General features: G+C 39.5%; 1 protein-coding gene across 1 annotated transcript; it reads right to left on the bottom strand.

Moving 5' to 3' along the window:
* Positions 1-35: 35 nt before the first annotated feature.
* Positions 36-6,341, bottom strand: LOC135587599 (protein ORANGE, chloroplastic-like). The gene is made up of 8 exons (XM_065079187.1): positions 6,009-6,341; positions 5,448-5,562; positions 4,425-4,541; positions 4,250-4,336; positions 2,910-2,986; positions 1,518-1,645; positions 687-823; positions 36-433 (listed from the first exon to the last, which is right to left on the bottom strand). Exons 1-8 carry the CDS (start codon positions 6,227-6,229, stop codon positions 356-358), a joined length of 960 nt encoding a protein of 319 aa, XP_064935259.1. The 5' UTR covers positions 6,230-6,341; the 3' UTR covers positions 36-355.
* Between the last annotated feature and the right edge of the window lie 13,638 nt (positions 6,342-19,979).

Below are 19,979 nucleotides of genomic sequence, written 5' to 3'. Positions count from 1 at the left end.
AAAAACATATATATACATATATATGTATAGACATATATATAATGTCCTTTAGGACCAATTATTATTATATGACAAGTACGTCTTTTCACGCAGTCCAACTGCAAGACACGTCAGGCATCTTCAGCATTATTCTGTATATCATTGGTCATCATCTTACGCGCTGTAAACAAGACTCTAATGTTTTACCCATCTGCAACGTAATATAATCACGGAGTTCAGCATTCAGGGAGGGACCTCGGTTAGCTTCCCCATTCTTTCTCAACGAAGCTTCTCTTTTTTGCCTGTATACATTACATATGGACTGCAGGTGTTATGTAGGAGGAATGGATCCGAACTGACAAGAGACCTGCATGATCTAATCGAATGGATCGATCCGTGGGTCATGCTCACTGGCCATAGCCATCCCTGTGCAGAGACACGTCGGACACATAACCTGCAAACAAGCCACCTAGCATGAGTTCTTGTGACATTGGCAAAGATAAGCAACAAGGCCAGCCATCTATTGATCTGGGAGCTGTAGAAAAACAGGCATAGAATGGGGAAAAAAATGAATTTTCTGGTAATAGCAATAAAAAATTTTAGTCTCAGTAAGTAGTTGCAGAGTGGTGGATTATTGTTAGTTCACGGAACATATAAGACAACAAACAGGATCCATAAAACTGCCAATTTGCATCATTATATCTCACCTTCCCTGAACCTGAACAATTCGAGCACCTCTCTGTTCGAGGCGGCGATAAAGGCTGATCACCATCATTGACTGTGGCGACAGGCTGAATTAAAACAAGAGCTCCTGTGCTTGAACAGCGAGCACATGCGAGATAACCTGCATGTGATATGAATAAATTTATCAGATAGAATACATGGGAAACACGGGCAACCTGTTCGCCTGCCTTGGATAGCAAATTCCATTTGAACTCTAATCAAAGATTGTTATCAAGGCTAACAATCCTTCCATTAGAATATTTCATAGGCTGTTAAGCAGGAAAAAAGACTGTTTGGTTTAGTTCTCAATCGATCAATATAAGTACAATGGTTTCTACGTAACATGAATGAGTTCTCATCGACATACAAATCAACTGATTCTGAATCAAAGAATTTTCTTCATTTTGGCTAGCACGCATACCATAATGTTATAAGATATAATTGCTATTCAACTAGCATTGTCACTACTCGAAGCATTTTTCATCCAGCAATCAACGCATTTAATATATGGCTATCGACCTCAAAGGAAGAATACCATAATAAGCAAAAGAAGCAAGCTTCTGGATTCTTGATTCTACACAAAACTATCAATTTCTCTCTTCTCCCCTTTTCTCCTCGGTTGAGGTTACCATTTCCCACACCACCAGTCCATCTTGTCTATAACCCTAAAACCTAAACCCCTTCAACATCACAGCAGAAGAATAAGAGATGATATGAGTGTACAATAACAATAAATAATAGATCACAAATTTTATGTAATTAAAATGATATAAATTAATAAATTTCAAGTGAAAGCTTAGGATCTTGAAGATTACCAGTGCCTAAACAGTATCTGCAACGCTTTTGCTCCTGTTGCTGGACATTGTTGATCTCAACAATCATTAAAGCTGATATAACTCCTACCGCTCCACCTGAGAAGGATGCTACTATTGGATCGACCTGACTGCAAATCATTATGCAAATATTCAGTGAGAAATGAATATACAACCCAAAAAATTGGCAAATAATGCAAAAGCATACTATAATAATGCCTTTAACATCATTCGCTCAAAAAAGTTAAAAATGCTGATTAAGGAATGTTCTTCACAAGAAAAAACCAGGAGTAATAAAGAAAAAATTTATGCTTTGCATACATGAAGAGGTGATAGTTAGTATTATATTTATTGCCCGAACAAACTAAACTAAGAGAACATGTCAGGCTCTCGAATTCACCAAAACAAAATGGCACTTTCAATTTTACAAAAGAGGAAAATAACAAGCAACATATGCAATAAATACATTATTTTTTAAAAAAACTATCAACACTTCGTATCCCAAAGTTTCAGTTGCATTTAAGAGAGATCAGCATCCTTCAAGAATGAAAGGCATTATAACAAATTGCAATGCCAATTATCTGGAAATCTAACTCATAGGCTCGTATAATATGTTTTGGGGGTATGGTTCAATCTAATGATGGTAACAATCTGAATGCTGAACTGATAACTGGGTAGCCTGTTATATATTATAAAAATAATATACCATTTCAAATGTTATCTATTTTCTTGAGTGCCATCATTTTTTAAGTTTCAAATTTTGACTTTGAGACATTTTCCTAAGGATGGCACAAGACAACTGTACTATACAACGATGGTTCCAATCACTCCCGCATCAAAGTATCCACAACACAGTCTCAGAAATACTGCTCATCCCAATATTTGGAGTTTTACCAACCTTGCCCAAGTAGCCCACCTACTAAAGAAATACGATAGGTTTGAATTATTCAAAGCCCCTAAAGTAGTGACAAATAATGGTTGGGTAAGGATTAAATATTGGAAATATTCATATTCATATCCACTTTTAATCAGTGGATATGAATATCAAATGGATATTAAATTATATAACCATATTTGTCCAGAACAGATATAGTCATAATTATTGAGGAACTTAATGAACTACGAAGTCAATAAGTGTAGCAAGTGCTACCTATTAGATCAACATCTTATAGGTCGATCAAAAACATAAAGAAATCATTCTTATAGTAAAAGTGGTAGAACAGATCACCTTTGGACTTAGAAATTATAATTAACAAGCTGCTTCAACAGGTTAAAAACATGTCACAGTTATAAACTTGATGGTTGAACCCTCAAAGAAACTCCTGTGCCAAATGACAGTGAGCAAACCAGTATAGTTCATCTTTTATCCTAAGTGCATCACAGCCAAGACAGTACCTTAGTTGCATTGGCAAATGCATACTACGTATAAAATCTGCATAAGATGTTCCCCCTAGTCCCAACTTGAGCTCCAGCTGGAAAGAGAGAGAAGGGAAAAAAAAGTTACCAGGTCAATGTATACCCATAATAGAATCAAATATTAAATGGAAACAGGAGAAAGTTCATGTTTCAAGAAGTGTTGATGTATGTCCACCAGAACACGTGTATTTACAGATGAAAATATGGCATATATCACTTCTACTTGCACAAGACACAGTTGTGATTTCTGCTCATATGCTTCAAGACAGATAACAAACCCATATTAAAGCTAAGAAGCAGAGCACTCTCCTGAATTATCTCAATTCTAGACAATTAGTTGTGATGTATAATCTAGAGATGCTTCAGCTCCCCTCAATTAAGAACACACAATCGCAAGCAGTCAAAAACAACCCTAATACTGAAATTTAGGCCATAAATTATTAGTTAGTTCATAAGATCTTCCTTTTTAATATGTTAACTCACTTATAAATCAGAAAGCCCATATTTGATCTGTACATGGTTTTGTTTGTCACTAAGAACAGCTTAACCATGAAGGTTTCCTGCAAAAATACAGTGCATCTCAAATCGTTCCAGGAAGCAGGAACATTTATGGAAAGTGAGAAACTTGCACCAAAGTAAGATATTGTGGCACAAAACCTGGTAGAATGGATGAATCATTAAAGATAAGTTGGTTAGATATTTTAATTACAGAAGTAAGGTACCCATATTTGCATGAATCTTAACATGTATTTTTATGGGATATGGATATGCATGTTAACACACAACATATATGTAAACTATGCATATTAGACTTGGCTTCATAGATGCACGTGAAGTTACAAGTGAAGAAACTATATCTAACCGAGAGGTACATCGCCTTTTCCTCGCACCACGCAAACCGAAATCAGGTTAATCTAGATAAGCAATTATCATGACTGCAACAAATCTTTTCCTCGGATACATGTTGTTTATGTGGACAAGTGAACTAACAAATGGCAACTGTCAAATGCACTAAGAGGTGAGGTCTACAAAAATTTGATAATTTAAATCCCTTTGATAGTTAGTAATTCCAAGTTTGTCTGACAAGTGAATGTTTTTATGTGTCTCATCACTCATTTTTTGATGAAAATTGACTAAAATATGATCATGTAATGGTATTTCTTTACAGTTTTGCACACTTCATTATCATGTAATCAGCGATGAGTAGATAAACTGATAGCAGACACTATCATTATCATGGCATATTCATGTTTTTTTTTTATTTATTTTGCCAAGCTTGAAAATCAATAGTAACAACAAGTAATTTTGAGGAGACTTACAGTTGGTGCAAGAAGGCCACCAAAGATGATGATCCCCCCAATGACAGTGAAGCATGTAGCATAGTACACCTTCAGATTTGCTGGTGTCTGATTCCAATACAGTTCGTAAAAGACTTGCATATTTTCAGAGACTAAAGTAGATATTAAATAAACCCAATGCTTCATAAACAATTACCAAGGGAGGCAGAAAGGGTATGAATGAAGGGAAATCAGGAAGTTCATTTTCTTGTTTCTCGTTAAAAATTCCTAGTTCAGCATTTTTTATTCTCTGTTGTATCCTTAGCCTGCGAACCTGCAAAAGGTCAAAAGGAATTGTTGAAGAAGCAAATTGTCAGGACAAGCGAACTATAATTTGCAATATACTACACAACTTACTGGATTAGGTTAGGCACTCACTCCTGGAGACTTGCAGCATATGTTAATCTACTGATCTTATCTATGAAGTCATGCACAAAAATGATTGTTTACAGAATGAGTATATGTTACACCACCACAAAGTATCAGGTGGATAGCATAGGATCTATGTCTGTGATATAAATCTTTTAATTTCCTCACATCATCAGGGCAAACTGCCGTCAAGTACTTCAGGGTTCATCTGTATCTTCTTTTGCATAAGCAGCAAGTATTCCTGACAGTAAAGTTTCAAAGGTACATAAGGACAAGACAATCTGTATTTTTCCCATTAGGTATTATATTTTTTTCCTCATTTGGTTGATCTTAAAACCGAGTTGACTAAGTATGACAGAACTAAAATGCATATTGCCTCTTAGATGAACTTCTGGGCTTCTTCTGTGCTGAACAAGGAAGAGATCATTCGGATGCAAGAACAAGAAGGTATAGATAAGGCCATATAACCTCCCTTTGATGGATAATCCTTCTGATTTCTCAATATTATTTTTTTAAATGGATCACTTAAATTCAATCCAAGTGGCTTTAATATTTGATCTAGTAAATATTGTGATATATTTTTATTTGCACGTGATACTAAATCCTTGATTAATCTATGAGCCAATCAGGAGACGCTCATGAAACCATTTCTGATATAATTTACTATAAATCAGCAAAGTCTGATATATTTTACAAAGGGGCACTCACGAAACCATTTCTGATATAATTTCACTGGCGTCTAATATAAGCTAACAAATATGATACCATTCATCTAATTTCATATGTGCTTAGTAGATCAAGAAAAACTCACCTCCTCCATGTGCAAAAAGATCTTATTTCGACGACTTTTGATGTTGTCTTGGATTTCTTGCAATTCCATTTTTGCAAAATCCTGAACTGTTTCAGGTCCTTCGATTATACAAAAGCTGCATTTGTAGAAAAATGGCATAATAAATCAACATAAGGAGAAAGAATGTACATGAACTGCAATAGTTTGGAGATTATCCACATCAAAGCATGCTTTATTACATGGCAACATACGAGGAGTATTTCATACACACATGACGGAATCCAAAAGGAATTCATAAAGACGACAACACTGGTACACTAGGCTGTTTTAAGAAGGAGCATTGACTTCAAATCATTCAGCAAACATGACCTGATTACCTTATCTAGAAAAATCAAACGGCTTTTTTCATGTCTCCTAATAGTCACAGGAGGGTGACATCGCCAAACTGGTTAGGTTATGAAGAAAAACTACAGTCTCGAATCAAATTAAACCAAGAACTCAGCGAACGATGATGTCGACACAATCGCAAACATCAAAGTCAGCTCGGTCTTAACCTAGAAAACAAAGACTTGAAAAGAATACCCCGCGGGGTTTTTCTCGGCCAAATCACCGGGGCCGGCCGTGTCGACCGAGGAGGAAGAAGGGACAGCAGCATCGGCGTCTCCCGAGGCCTTCGGCGTCCACCTCAAGATCGCCGGCGGCTGCTGCCTCTGGATCTTACTCGTCGGAGCGAATCTCCAGCTCGGATGGCGAGGGACGAGCGGCTTCGAGGGGGGTCTCACTATTCCACCGGAACAGAGCATCTCTTTGCCCTCTTTTGCCTTTCCTCTTTCTTTGGTGTCTAATTCTTGTTAAAGAGGCGGCAATCTTCTCATTCTTTTTTGGTGTGTTGTGAGGAGAGTAAGCGAGCAAGTGGCCACCCACGTAATTCGTGGTGGTCAGGAACTATATAATATATATCACAATATCGCGATGGCCACCCACGTAATCAGTAATTTAAGTGCCTTACTTTATTTATATATATATATAATACATAATCGGTCCTCATCCGTCTTGCACTAAGATCCGTGGAAGAAAAAGCCCAACCTACCCCTCGTTTGCTCGTGCGATCAGGAGTCCAAAGAGTAATTCGAGATGATCATAAGATATCTCTTCTATAGAATATTTATGAAAATATTCATATTTATGAAAATATTCATGAGAGTCCAAGGATAAGCTCGGACGATTATAAACTGCATTCACTATGAAATCTTCATAAAAATATTCTATCTCTATGACGTTAGATCAACTCTAGTATGGGATACTAGAATCGAGAACATAGATCTATAGAAATTGATCTCGGGACTAATTTAAGCATAGAAAGAATCGATTCAAGAAGCCTCTTCTGATTTGAGGAGGCACTTTCCATCTCAGATAACTCTACACATATAGATCCGAGCCATGTTAGACTGACATGGATATTAACGATATTTTTTCTTAATATTTTGGTGTTGAAAGGAGGGCCTAATAACGTAGGAGCATCCATAAGCTGAACTTATCAATAAATACCCAGGTGAGGAGGCTTTGCCCTCGACTCACAACACTTTTGCTTAGACGAAGCAGTAGCCACCATTTCGCCACATGGATGCATTTATTTCAGCACAAATATTGATGTGGTACTAGTGTCTGTTCAATGACCCGAGACTCTTAACCCTGGGAGTGCCACCGGGCCATCTACTCATTCTTGTTGGGGCATTCTTAAGCCTTACCTAGCAAGTGCAAGCACTAACCAATATGATGCAAGTTGTTGTCCTTCTTCTACCCCGTCTAGCCCAACAAGTGATGTCATGGTCGGCAACTCGATAACTACTGGCATCGACATCCGTCAGAGTCTCCCCACCCGATAAGTTGCTAGTGTCTCAAGGGTATCCGAGGCCCACCGAATCACCGGCCGAGCAAGCGCCCCGCTCCTCAATTCTGAAGTTCAGTAAATCGCCCACCACCGCTCTACTCCACTTGAATCTGAGACTCACTCTATCGATTCAACTGACAACTCTCTTAGGATCTAACTACAACAAATGGATCGATGCTTAAAAGAGATGCATCGAGACTTTCAATAATCCAAGAGTGAGCAAGTTAACCCCACCTAGGCTCAATCACTATTTATCTAGGACATTCAAGAGGATTCAATCTCGACAAAATTTTACCTCCCATCATTGGAGGCCTTTAATGGTACTACTAACCTAATGGAGTATATCGCATCTTTCAAGCTCAAATATCATTGTACTATGGATGCCCCAATGTGTTGCGCCTTCCTAACCACTTAAAGAGGCTCGACAAAAGAGTGGTGCACTCATTTAAGGTCGCTCTCCATTAGCTCCTTTGCTCAAATTATAAAAGAGTTTGAGCTCTACTTCCTTAGGAATATGCACTCGAGACCATCGATAGTAATGATTCTCGAGCTTAAACAAGGCAAGAAGGAGACATTTTCGTACTTCATCACCCGATTCACGAACAAGATCCAAGGCATGGATAATGCTCACCCATCACTCATGATCCAGTCCTTTATGATGGGACTAAGGCCCACCCGCCTCTTCTGGTCATTAGTAGAGAGGACACCAAGGATGGTCCCCGAGATACTTTAAAGGGCCAATCAGTCCATTGCCACTGATACAATGGTCTTAAGTAAGTGTGGAGAGCCTCATAAGAGATCGAGGTCGACGCAACCATAATCTGCCCCCACCCCAATGTCACCACGATAGAGGAAAAATAAATAACCTAACCTGCCTCTCCCGAGGTCTGAACTGACCCCCTGAACCCGACCAAGACTGAAATTTTTTTATAGATAAAAGAAAAGGGCTTGCTAAATGATCCTCGTGTTAGGATCAAGAATGACATTAAGAGAAAGGGGTGAATTAGTGTAGTGGATAAAAATGATAAATTTATAATTTCGAAAAACTTTGTGCGATGAAACTCTTAGTTCAACAAAAACCGTTTTGAAAAGACGTTTGACTCGAATAAGTTTGTAAGTAAGTAGATAGGAGGAGATTGGATAGTTTGGAATGAAGTAAAGTATAATGCAGCAAAAGTAAAGTACACACCAAGAAGAGAACACGATAATTTTATAGTGGTTCGATCGTTTGACCTACATCCACTACTGACACCTCCTCCAATGAGATCACTAGTTTCCACTATTGATCTTTCTTAAAGGGCAAAGATCAATCACCCATTTATAGAACTTTCACAAGTGGCTCACTCTCCTTTTATAAACTTTCACAAGGGCAATGGAGGTGAACTCTCAACTTTGTAAGCTATTTCACTATAGTTTCAGTTTAATTCTTATTATTTCTCTGTGCTTTACCAGCTGAGAAGTAAGGGGTATTTATAGCCCTTAATTGGCTTCAAAATTGGAGCCAAAAAGTATCACATCCTTGATTTTTGAGGTACTAACAGTACCACCACTATTGTTGAGCGTACCATCACTTGTAGACTAACATTGGTCAGTACCATCGCCTAGACTGGTAGTACTACCGTATGACAAAACCTCGGAGACTAGGCTCTAGCGGTACCACCACTTGGCAGCATTAACTGTCAACGGTACCACCACCCAGGTCTCCTGGGAGGTTGAGCCTCAAGGGATTCCACCGCTTGGCAAGGTTCCAAGTGGTCGAGTGGGCCTTCCATACTGCCCAACTCAATTATATTTTGGGCCCAGTTGGCCCCTAACTGAGTTAATGGGATTATCTACCAATCTAAACCCTAATTATGTGTTAACTTTGATTTTTAAGACATACACTAAACAAAACAAGTCCGGTAAGTTTAGGTTTCTTCCAACGAGCTTCAGGCGATCTTTCGGCGGACTTCCGACAATCTCTCGACAATCTTCCAATGGACTCCCGGTAAGCTCTTAGACTTCACGATAATCTTCGTGATGAGTTCCAATGAGCTTCTTTGGCAAGCTCCTTAATTTCTCAGCCAATTCCGATGGCACTTTCGATGAACCTCCGGACTTCTGACAAACTCTCGAACTCCCAACGAATTCTCGATCTTGACTCTGGCACTTGGTTTTGCTTTTTGTATTGATCACTATCATAGTTAATCCTGCAAACTTTTCTTAACATATAGATTGGATCAAATTATTTACCAATTGATTTCATAATCAAAATCCGAGATTCAATAATCTTTTCCTTTTTTATGATGACAATCAATTGATGAAGGAGTTAACCTTAACTCCCCCTATCTATATGTCATACTTGAGAAAAGACAATCTTGAATTCAAGCTTTTTGAATTCAACCATCAAACCGATAAGTTATATGTATTTAAACTTATTGACATGCACATTATACTAATCATGTTTTATCATCTAAAAATATAATACCATGTATTTATCACAATAAAAATGATGTCATGACATCCATTTTTAATTCTAATATCGAATGATCATTTTCAAGTATGATACAAGTTTCAAATATGAAATTTAACAAGATTCAAATTTCAAGTTTGATAAAAAATGACAATTCATCAATCCGAGACATAATACAAATTGGAAGTAGAAAATTAAGCATGATAAGTTTGATACCTCATCATAATAATAAACATTTATCATTTTGATACGAAATCAAGCATAATTTTAATAATGAAATATTTTCAAGTATCCATGACACATAATGATGTGTTTCAAGCATTCATGATACATTTCAAGTATCTATGACATATACGATGTATATGTGATATATTTTGATATTTTTTAAGTATTTGCAATGTATTTGACAATACCAATTGTATTTCAAGCATTCGTAATACATTCAAGCATTACGAAATGATATATTTTACATATTATGTCAAATATTCATAATGCCAAGTTATCATCAATTTGCCACATTTCTCTCCCTTTGTCATCAACAAAAAAGGAGAATCATTCAATAATGTAAGTGTTTTAAAAAAAATTATTCAAGTAAGTTCTACACCAATTTATCCAAGCTAGCAAAAATAATGAGAAGTTGCAAAAACTTTACATAATAACTACTTTTGATTTTTGAAACTAGCATTTTTGCTTTATATATGCAAAAGCCTTTTGGTTCTTCTTGAGATATGCAAGTTTCTTTCTTCCTTTAACATAAAAATAAGATGAAGAGAAAGAAAAGTAAGAGAGGAATTCATTCTCCATAAGAAATCAACAACCAAATTCATGAAAGTTAAGTTTCATTAAATCAAGCTTATGTTATAGCAAAGAGAGAGGTTTTATCATAAAGGATCAAAAATCTATGAATAAAATTTCATAAATTAAATATATTTTCTTGTAAATAGAAGGAAGAAAGATTCATAGGAATTGATAAAAGATCAAGTCATTAATCCAAAAATCCATGAGTGAAGGGACTAAGTATATCAAAAATCATTAAGTGATGGAGCAAAGGTATGAAGTAAATTTGATACCAAGGAAAATGGAATAAATTCATGAAAGCTTTAATTATGAAAAATCGAGAAAGTCTGGAAAAGATATACAACAAACTCATGCATTCGGATAGTTTAACATCCATAACTCTCTTCTAATGAAATCAAATTGTTCTTTATTTAAAGGTTTTATAAAGATATTGGCTAATTGATATTTCATATTAATAAACTTTAAAGATATATCATGGTTATTAACATGATCTCTTATAAAATAATGTATAATATCAATATGTTTAGTTTTAAAGTATTGAATAGGATTTTTTGTTAACCATATTGCACTTGTGTTATCACATTTTATGGAAATATTCTTAAGGTGAATGCTATAATCTTCTAATGTATTTTTCATCCATATAATTTGTGTATAATATGCACTAACTGCTATATACTCAGCTTCGGTTGTATATAATGCAACAAGTGCATGACCTAAGAATTGACATGTTCTAGATATACTTTTTTTATCTTTTCTACATCCAGCAAATGCTCATAACTTTTTGGAACGATGGACAGATGTGGGTTACCAAAGATAGTGCATAATACGTTAGAATATGTAACCTCAACTAATTCAATGTTTCATTGTCCTCTAAAGTAGCAACCTTTTCTTTTTTCAGAAATTCCTATAAGGTTGCAAATTACATTATCCGTGATGGGTATATAATGTCCTAAGAGATAAGTGAACACCCTATCGTTTTCATCCATATGTAAGTTGTTGTAAAATAAACGAACAAGTCTAGGATAAATGGGTTCACTTATTTGGAGGATTGGAAGGACATCTAAGTTGGCAAACCATTAAATTGGTTCTAAATTACTCAATTCTTCTAGATTTACATATTTTCCCTTATGAACACTTATAGACTCAAAGGTTGGAAATTTAAGGGCATGTTGAGGGGAATCAAATAGTATGGAATCATAGGTTTCATCTACTCTCCTCTTTCCTTTATCCCTTAAGGATCTTCTAGATGCTATGAGACTACATATATTATCTATATATTATCTGTTAGTTTGGCAAGTCCCACATAGTCCCACATAAGGAAAATCAAGCTTGTTATCTCCTATTGCAATTATAAATAAGGGTCTGAGCTTTGAAGTCAGATGCACCACAAGAAAACCTAATTGTTTGCTTTAGGCTTTTTTTGTTTAATAGTTTCAGGTATTTTATGACCTAGGAACATCTTCCTAAGGCATTTGTAATTGTCCTTTTTTCCTTCGTCCGTGGATGTAAGTCAATTGATCGAACTACATAAATCTTGTGTTCTTGTCTTTTTTATTTTTTCTGTTTTATTATCTTTATTGGATTGTCAAATTACTCTTTAGTAAATTTGTTAGGGCCAGCTCTAACAAACTGGTATCAGAGCCTAGTTTCAGGATCTTTTGGCAACAATGATAATAATAAAGATCATTGTTAAGAAATTCGACAGAAATATCAACTTCGGCATGTGGCAGCTCAAGATGGAGGTCATTCTGGTTCAAGACAGAATTGATTTGACACTACAGGAAGCTGAGAATATTCCAGATGATACATCAAAGGAAGATCTTACGGTTATGGATAAGAAGGCACAATCAAGCATTATTCTAAATCTCTCTAACGAGGTTTTACGGGAGGTAGTTATAGAGACTATGGTTAAGAGCATGTGGGACAAGCTTAAAACTTTGTATATAAAGAGGACGGTGGAGAATCGTCTCTGTTGGGAAATCATGGGGGCGACATCACATGCGCAGTGGAAGAACAAGAAAACAAAATCCCCGATTCCCAAAAAGATGTTCGTCGTCGTGCGAAGATTGGTGCGCAAAAATCCGCGAAACATGAAACTGCGTATAGAGTAGATTGTGTTACCCAGGGAGATCGTATATCCCTGTTTCCTTGTAGATCCTTAGGAGAGGGTAAAGGAGGTCAAGCGTCCTCCTCTCTAGCGGTGATCCACACAGCAGGGTTACGATGACGTTCCTCAAAACTCCAGGCCTGATCTGAGGTAGAGAGGAAGAGGAGAATAGGAAAGGCAAGCAAAGGCTCTAGCCTATGAGGCTCTGAATCCCTCCTATTTATAGAGGTCCCCTATCAAACCCTAATGGGTCCTCCCCTAGTGGGTATTGGATCTACATCCAATAAGACAACTCCGTCGGATATCTCATATCCGAACCTCTACTCATCGCAATGCCTACCATATGTGTGTGACCCTTTGGGCCCAATATCGAGCTGGCCATGAGTTATACCTGTCAGAACTCCTTCTAACTCAGTGAATTATTATCTCTGTAATAATTCACTTGACTCATCGACCACAGAAGTACTAGGCCACTACGCCGTAGTCCCCAGATGATACAGGGGAATCCAATCCATTGGACCTGTCTGTCCTCAGTTACCGTGTACCTATAATCCCTCATCCATCTAATATCCCAGAGACCGTATATCGAGCATGGTGCTGTCAGACCCATACGATTTCTACTCGAGTCTCGCTCTAATCGGATTCTCCCGGAGAACTCTTTCTCTCTCAACCCGAATGACCCTGGCCAGGGATTTGTCTGAGCAAGAACACATGGGATATTCCTCTCATGACGCCGAGAGTGGATGATCATCTATCGACACTCAATAGCCCTCGTAAGGTCGACTACCACTCCCAATGACCAGCTGTACTAGATTTGGGACAGCCAAACCTATAAGTCTGGTATCAAAGAGTGGAGCACTCATACAGGACATCCTTGGTGTCTCAAGTCTAAGGACCAGATACACCACTAGGACTACGGAATCGCTGTCTGACAATAAGGCATCATCAACCATCCAGCATTCCGTAAGCGGATCAATCAGTGAACTCATTCTCCAATGAGCACCTGTACTGTATCCCTAGTATCCCTACACGAGCAGCTATGAGACCAGCTGCATCCATCATATGGACGGGTATACATCACACCAGTCTATCCGATTATCACGATGTCCCTCTCGAGTAACCTATGACCGGGATTATTTAGGATATGTGTTTAAAGGTGAATCGATCTCATTATCGTGATCTCATCACGATCCGATTCCCATTGCACAAATCCAAGGACATCACAATATATATATATATATATATATATATATATATATATATATATATATATATATATATATATATATATATATATATATATATATATATATATATATATATATATATGCATTTATGCAATAATTATAAAGTGATATACGCCAAAATATAATAAGCAAAAAGATTCTGTATCAAGTCACACGTGATTGGCTTGTCGGGCACCTATGACTAGCAATCTCCCACTTGACCTAAAGCCAATCACCTATGTGTCTGATCCCCATCAGACCCCTGTGACGCTCAAAGATAATCTGAGACAATGGCTTTGTCAGTGGATCTACAATGTTATCTTCGGATGGAACTCTTTCCACTGCTACATCTCCTCGGGTTACGATCTCTTTGATAAGTCGGAACCTCCTCAGAACACTTCTGATGAGACCCAGGTTCCCTTATTTGAGTAATCGTCCCATAGTTGTCGCAATATAAGGAAGTCGACTTCTCGCTATCCGGAATGACTCCCAAATCTGTGATGAATTTCTTCACCCAGACTCCCTCCTTTGCTATATCTAATGCAGCAATGTACTCCGCCTCTATGGTCGAGTCAGCAGTGGTATCTTGCTTGGAACTCTTCCAGCACACTGCTCCTCCATTCAAGGTGTACACATACCCTGAATTCGACTTGCTATCATCGACATCAGACTGAAAACTTGAGTTAGTGTAGCCTTCAATCTTAAGGCTATTACCTCCATATACTAGTAAAAGATCCTTAGTCCTTCTCAAGTACTTAAGGATACACTTTATTGCTTTCCAGTGCTCCAAGCCTGGATCCGCTTGATACCTGCTCGTGACACTCAGAGCATGCACTATATCAGGCCTAGTACATAGCATGGCATACATGATAGACCCTATTGCTGAGGCATAAGGTATCATATTCATGTTTGCCCTTTCTTCTGGAGTCTTTGGGGACATACTCGTAGAAAGCGATATCCCATGTCTCATCGGTATGAGACCTCTCTTGGAATTTTCCATGCCAAACCTTTTGACAATGGTTTCTATGTACCTGGACTGGGACAAGCCAAGCATCCTTTTTGGATCTATCTCTATAGATTCTAATCCCCAAGATATATGATGCTTCCCCTAAGTCCTTCATGGAGAAGTGTCTAGATAACCAAGCCTTTACTGTGGATAGCATTCCTACGTCATTCCCAATGATGAGGATGTCATCCACATATAACACCAAAAAGGTGATAGCGCTCCTACTTACCTTCCTGTACACACAAGGCTCATCTTCGTTCTTAACGAAGTCATAAGATCTGATTGCCTCATCAAATCTTATGTTCCAACTTCGGGAAGCTTGCTTTAGTCCATAAATGGATCTAAGCAACCTACACACCTTATCAGGGCAGTTCTTGGACACGAATCCCTCAGGTTGCATCATATACACCTCCTCCTCGAGGTTCCCGTTGAGGAATGTGGTTTTCACATCCATCTGCCAGATCTCATAATCATAGTGTGCTGCAATAGCCAATAGAATTCTGATGGATTTTAGCATTGCTACAGGTGAGAAGGTTTCGTCGTAGTCAACACCTTGCCTTTGACGATACCCCTTAGCCACTAGCCTTGCATTATAGGTCTCTACCTTTCTATCTACTCCGATCTTTTTCTTAAAGATCCACTTGCAACCGATGGGTACAATACCTTCGGGCGCATCAACTAGGTTCCAAACCTTATTGGAGTACATAGAATCCATCTCAGAATTCATGGCTTCTTGCCACTTCCCGGAGTCTATACTCATAATAGCCTCCTCGTAGGTCTGAGGATCAATATCCTCTACATCCTCTCCTCTAATATGTCCCACATATCTTTCAGGAGGATGTGATATCAGACCTGCGTAAAGTTGAAACTTGTGTATTAGGTACCTGAACAGACTTGGGCTGTAGAGTGGTGCTTGAGCTTGGTTCTCCAACCTCACTCAACTCTATCATTCTCCCACTGTCTCCGCCAAGAATGTGTTCCTTCTCAAGGAACACTGCTCTCTTAGCTACAAAGACCTTTTGGTCCTCGAGATGATAGAAATGATACCCACAAGTTTCCTTGGGGTGTCCCACAAATTTGCATCGCTCTGTCCTTGATTCTAACTTATCGGGGTTGTGTCTTTTAATGTGGGCAGGGCAGCCCCAAATCTTAACAACCTTAAGATCAGGCTTCTTCCCTTTCCATATCTCATATGGTGTAGACACTACCGACTTAGTTGGAACTCTGTTCAGAAGGTAAGCTGCGGTTTCTAGGGCATATCCCTAGAATAAGATGGGTAGGTCAGCGAAACTCATCATGGACCGTACCATATCTAATAACGTACAATTTCTCCTTTCAGAGACACCATTGAGCTGAGGTGTGTAAGGAGGTGTCTATTGGGATAATATCCCATGGTCCTTGAGGAACTAAGTAAACTATGTATTTAAGTACTCACCTCCTCGATCTGATCGAAGAGTTTTGATACTCTTTCCAGTCTAGTTCTCCACCTCATTCTTATACTCTCTGAATTTTTCAAAGGCCTCAGACTTGTACTTCATTAAGTATACATATCCATACATTAAGAAATCATTAGTAAAGGTAATGAAGTAGGAGCAACCACCAATGGCATGAGTTGACATGGGTCCACATACATCACTATGTATGAGTTCCAACAACTCAGTGGCTCTCTCTCTAGTTCCACTAAATGGAGAGTTGGTCAGTTTTCCACGAATGCAAGGCTCACAAGTTACATATGACACATAGTCGAATGGATCTAGATATCCATTATTTAGCAACTTTTGAATCCTTCTTTCATGGATGTGACCTAGCCTACAATGTCATAGGTATGCACTGTTCATCTCATCTCGTTTCCTCTTATACACTTACATTCATGATATGTTGAGTAGTGTCTTGCATAAACAAACCTTTATGCAATATTCCTCTCGTCAATCTCCCCTTGGCTTTGCTAGAATTTACAATAAATTGTAGATGTAATAAGTAATACTGGTATCCAATACCAACGCACTATCACAAAAATCTGCCAATTAGAGATTGATCATGAATGTACCTGAAGCTTCTCCAAGCTTCTATTTCACCCTTTCTGCAAGGTACTCTTTGCAGTTCCTCTTTTAGTGCCCATCTTTACCATAGTGGAAGCATTGGCCTTTGTCCTTTACTGGGTCTTTCTTAGCAACCTTTGCTTTACCTGGTCTGCCCTTACCCTTTCCCTTCTTAAGGGACCTTTCTGCTTTCCTTTTCTTTTTGGTCTCACCAGTGTAGAGAACTGGCTTCTCATTCTTAATAGTACTCTCTGCCTCCCTCAACATATTGAGGAGCTCTAGGAGAGTCACCTCAAGCTTGTTCATATTAAAATTCATTATGAACTGTGAAAATAAATCTGGTAGGGACTGAAGCACAATGTCCACACACAAGTTATCCTCTAGGACCATTCCTAGACCTGTGAGTTTCTCTATCCACTCAATCATCTTTAGGACATGGTTCTGAACCGGTGTCCCCTCAGTCATCCTAGCGCGGAAGAGGCTCTTATATATCTCATATTGCTGAGTCCTTCCCTGTTCCTTAAACAATTTTCGGACATGTAGGAGAATGGATCTGGCATCCATCTTTTCATGTTGTCTCTGTAACTCAGGAGTCATAGAGCCTAACATATAGCACTGAGCAAGAGTGGAGTCGTCAATGTACTTCACGTAGCGAGCGATCTCATCCTCGTTTGCCCCTTCTTTGGGCGTAGGCATCACTGTATCAAGGACGTACACGATTTTCTCCACTGTGAGAACAATTCTCAAGTTACAGAACCAATCCGTATAATTTGGACCAGTGAGGCAGTTGACATCAAGTATGCCACGTAAGGGATTTAAAAGCGACATTTTCTGAAAATAAAGATGCAACAGAAATGAATAACATGCAGATTTTGCAAGAAATAAACTATCAATATATGGACTTCTATCTTAATATGCTCCCACTATTTTACTAACGAGTCACGCGACACCCTCAGCACGTGAAACGGAAGTCTCCGGCAGACTTCTAGTGGGGATCAGGATCCAATCAGCGTCTTAGTGTAACCTCGAGAGACTCGACCAATCACACTAAGCCTAAAAGGTAGGCAACTCTTGCCGATCACAACTCCTTGTGATTCCCGTCCTGTTTGGCCTCCGAATCACCATGGCCTCGAGGGACTCGACCAACCATGATGCTCGGTTAAGTCAACACCTTCATTACAAGATGAGTCTGATTTGATGATATACCCTCGAGGGACTCGACCAAGCATACCATGCCCTCAGGTCACCGGTGACATCTCTATGTCGTAAGCAAGATAGCGAATCGCGATATAGGTGAGTCTCGAGGGACTCGACCAACTCAACCTACACCGGGAATCGGTTCCTACTCATAACGATGGAAGGCCACGTGGGTCAATCTAATTGCCTCACGTTTACCGACTTAATATTATCGAGAGATGTTTCTATGCTTTGGTCCCCTAATATGACATGTCACACATATACATATTTAATATATATCTACATCGCATGCAAATATATATACATATCTAGTATGTGTATAAGCAATCACACCAGATGATCATGGACCACAACCTAATATGATTAGGCCCGAGCCAGTAGGCCTAATCACTCACATCAAGATCTATGTGTGCAACGGTGCATCTCCATGCCCTGTGATCGTCCATCTCGTCCTCGTCGGTTCCGTCGACATCTTGATGCATCTCCATGCATCACGATCGTCCGTCTCGTGGGTCCCGCTATCGCATCCACGCTCTCGCTGCGCCTCCTCATGTGATTACAACTTAATCATAGGCACGCAGGCCCGACAATAAACGAGAAATATAATGGAGGCTCGCAGACCTCAATAATAATAATCACAAGTACACACATCACACGGTCCATGATCATCCGTCCACACATCATACATCACATGTATAAATAATCATCATCATGTATGACTACTAGATAATAATAAAAATAATAATTAACTAAATCTTTTAATTAATTAATATTTTCTGAAATTAGGGACATGTAGGGAATTTCTGAATTTATAGGGGTATTTTCATAATTTGGACAAAAGACAAAAACTGGAATTTCTCAAATTCCGAGGGGCAAAACTATCTTTTACCCAGAAAACCCTAATGCCCTTTCCCCCTTTCGCTGCTGCCGCCGCCGCCACCCGACCGGCAGGCGGCACGCCCGCTGGCGGCGTTGCCGCTGCGGGTGGGCGCCCCCTTCGGGCGCCGCTACCTCCGCAGGGGGTGCTGTCCCGCCTGCCCTTGTGGGGGGGGGTTTGGCCCACGGGAGCAGCGGCGGCAGGCGCCGCTGCCTTGCGGCGGCAAGCGTCGCTGCCCTGCGGCGGCAGGCACTGCTTCCTTGCGACGGCTCGCGCCGCTGCCCTGCGGCGCCTCTGCCCGTGGCCTGCTAGCCCCGCCGGCAGCAAGCCTGCTGCAAGCAGGCCGCCGGCCGGCTGCTGCAGACGCAGCCCCTGTGCTGCCCGCCTTCGGTTGCGCTACACGCACGCAGATCGAGGGCAGCAACTGTTGCTGCCCTTCCTTGTTTTTTTTTTTGCGTCAATGATTTTGACGTCAAAATTCTTCCTAAACACAATACACGCAGTTCAAAACCAATCATTCGCATGAACAACCTGACTCTAATACCACTGTTGGGAAATCATGGAGGCGACATCACATGCGCAGCGGAAGAACAAGAAAACAAAATCCCCGATTCCCAAAAAGATGTTCGTCGTCATGCGAAGATTGGTGCGCAAAAATCCGCGAAACATGAAACTGCGTATAGAGTAGATTGTGTTATCTAGGGAGATCGTATATCCCTGTTTCCTTGCAGATCCTTAGGAGAGGGTAAAGGAGGTCAAGCGTCCTCCTCTCTAGCGGTGATCCACACAGCAGGGTTGCGACGACGCTCCTCAAAACTCCAGGCCTGATCTGAGGTGGAGAGGAAGAGGAGAATAGGAAAGGCAAGCAAAGGCTCTGGCCTATGAGGCTCTGAATCCCTCCTATTTATAGAGGTCCCCTGTCAAACCCTAATGGGTCCTCCCCTAGTGGGTATTGGATCT

Source organism: Musa acuminata, chromosome BXJ1-8 (assembly GCF_036884655.1).
Source record: "Musa acuminata AAA Group cultivar baxijiao chromosome BXJ1-8, Cavendish_Baxijiao_AAA, whole genome shotgun sequence".
In the NCBI taxonomy this organism is placed as follows: domain Eukaryota; kingdom Viridiplantae; phylum Streptophyta; class Magnoliopsida; order Zingiberales; family Musaceae; genus Musa; species Musa acuminata.
Note: the sequence above shows the minus strand (reverse complement) of the source record. Positions and strands in the feature narration are given on the sequence as shown.

Bases quoted from the DNA above. Each gene is read 5' to 3' on its own strand.
- LOC135587599 (XM_065079187.1), bottom strand. From the start codon at position 6,229: ATGCTCTGTTCCGGTGGAATAGTGAGACCCCCCTCGAAGCCGCTCGTC. The intron at 4,337-4,424 runs GTAATTGTTTAT...TATTGGAATCAG, and splicing joins TACCCTTTCTGCCTCCCTTG to ACACCAGCAAATCTGAAGGT. The intron at 434-686 runs GTGAGATATAAT...GCTTGTTTGCAG, and splicing joins ATTGTTCAGGTTCAGGGAAG to GTTATGTGTCCGACGTGTCT.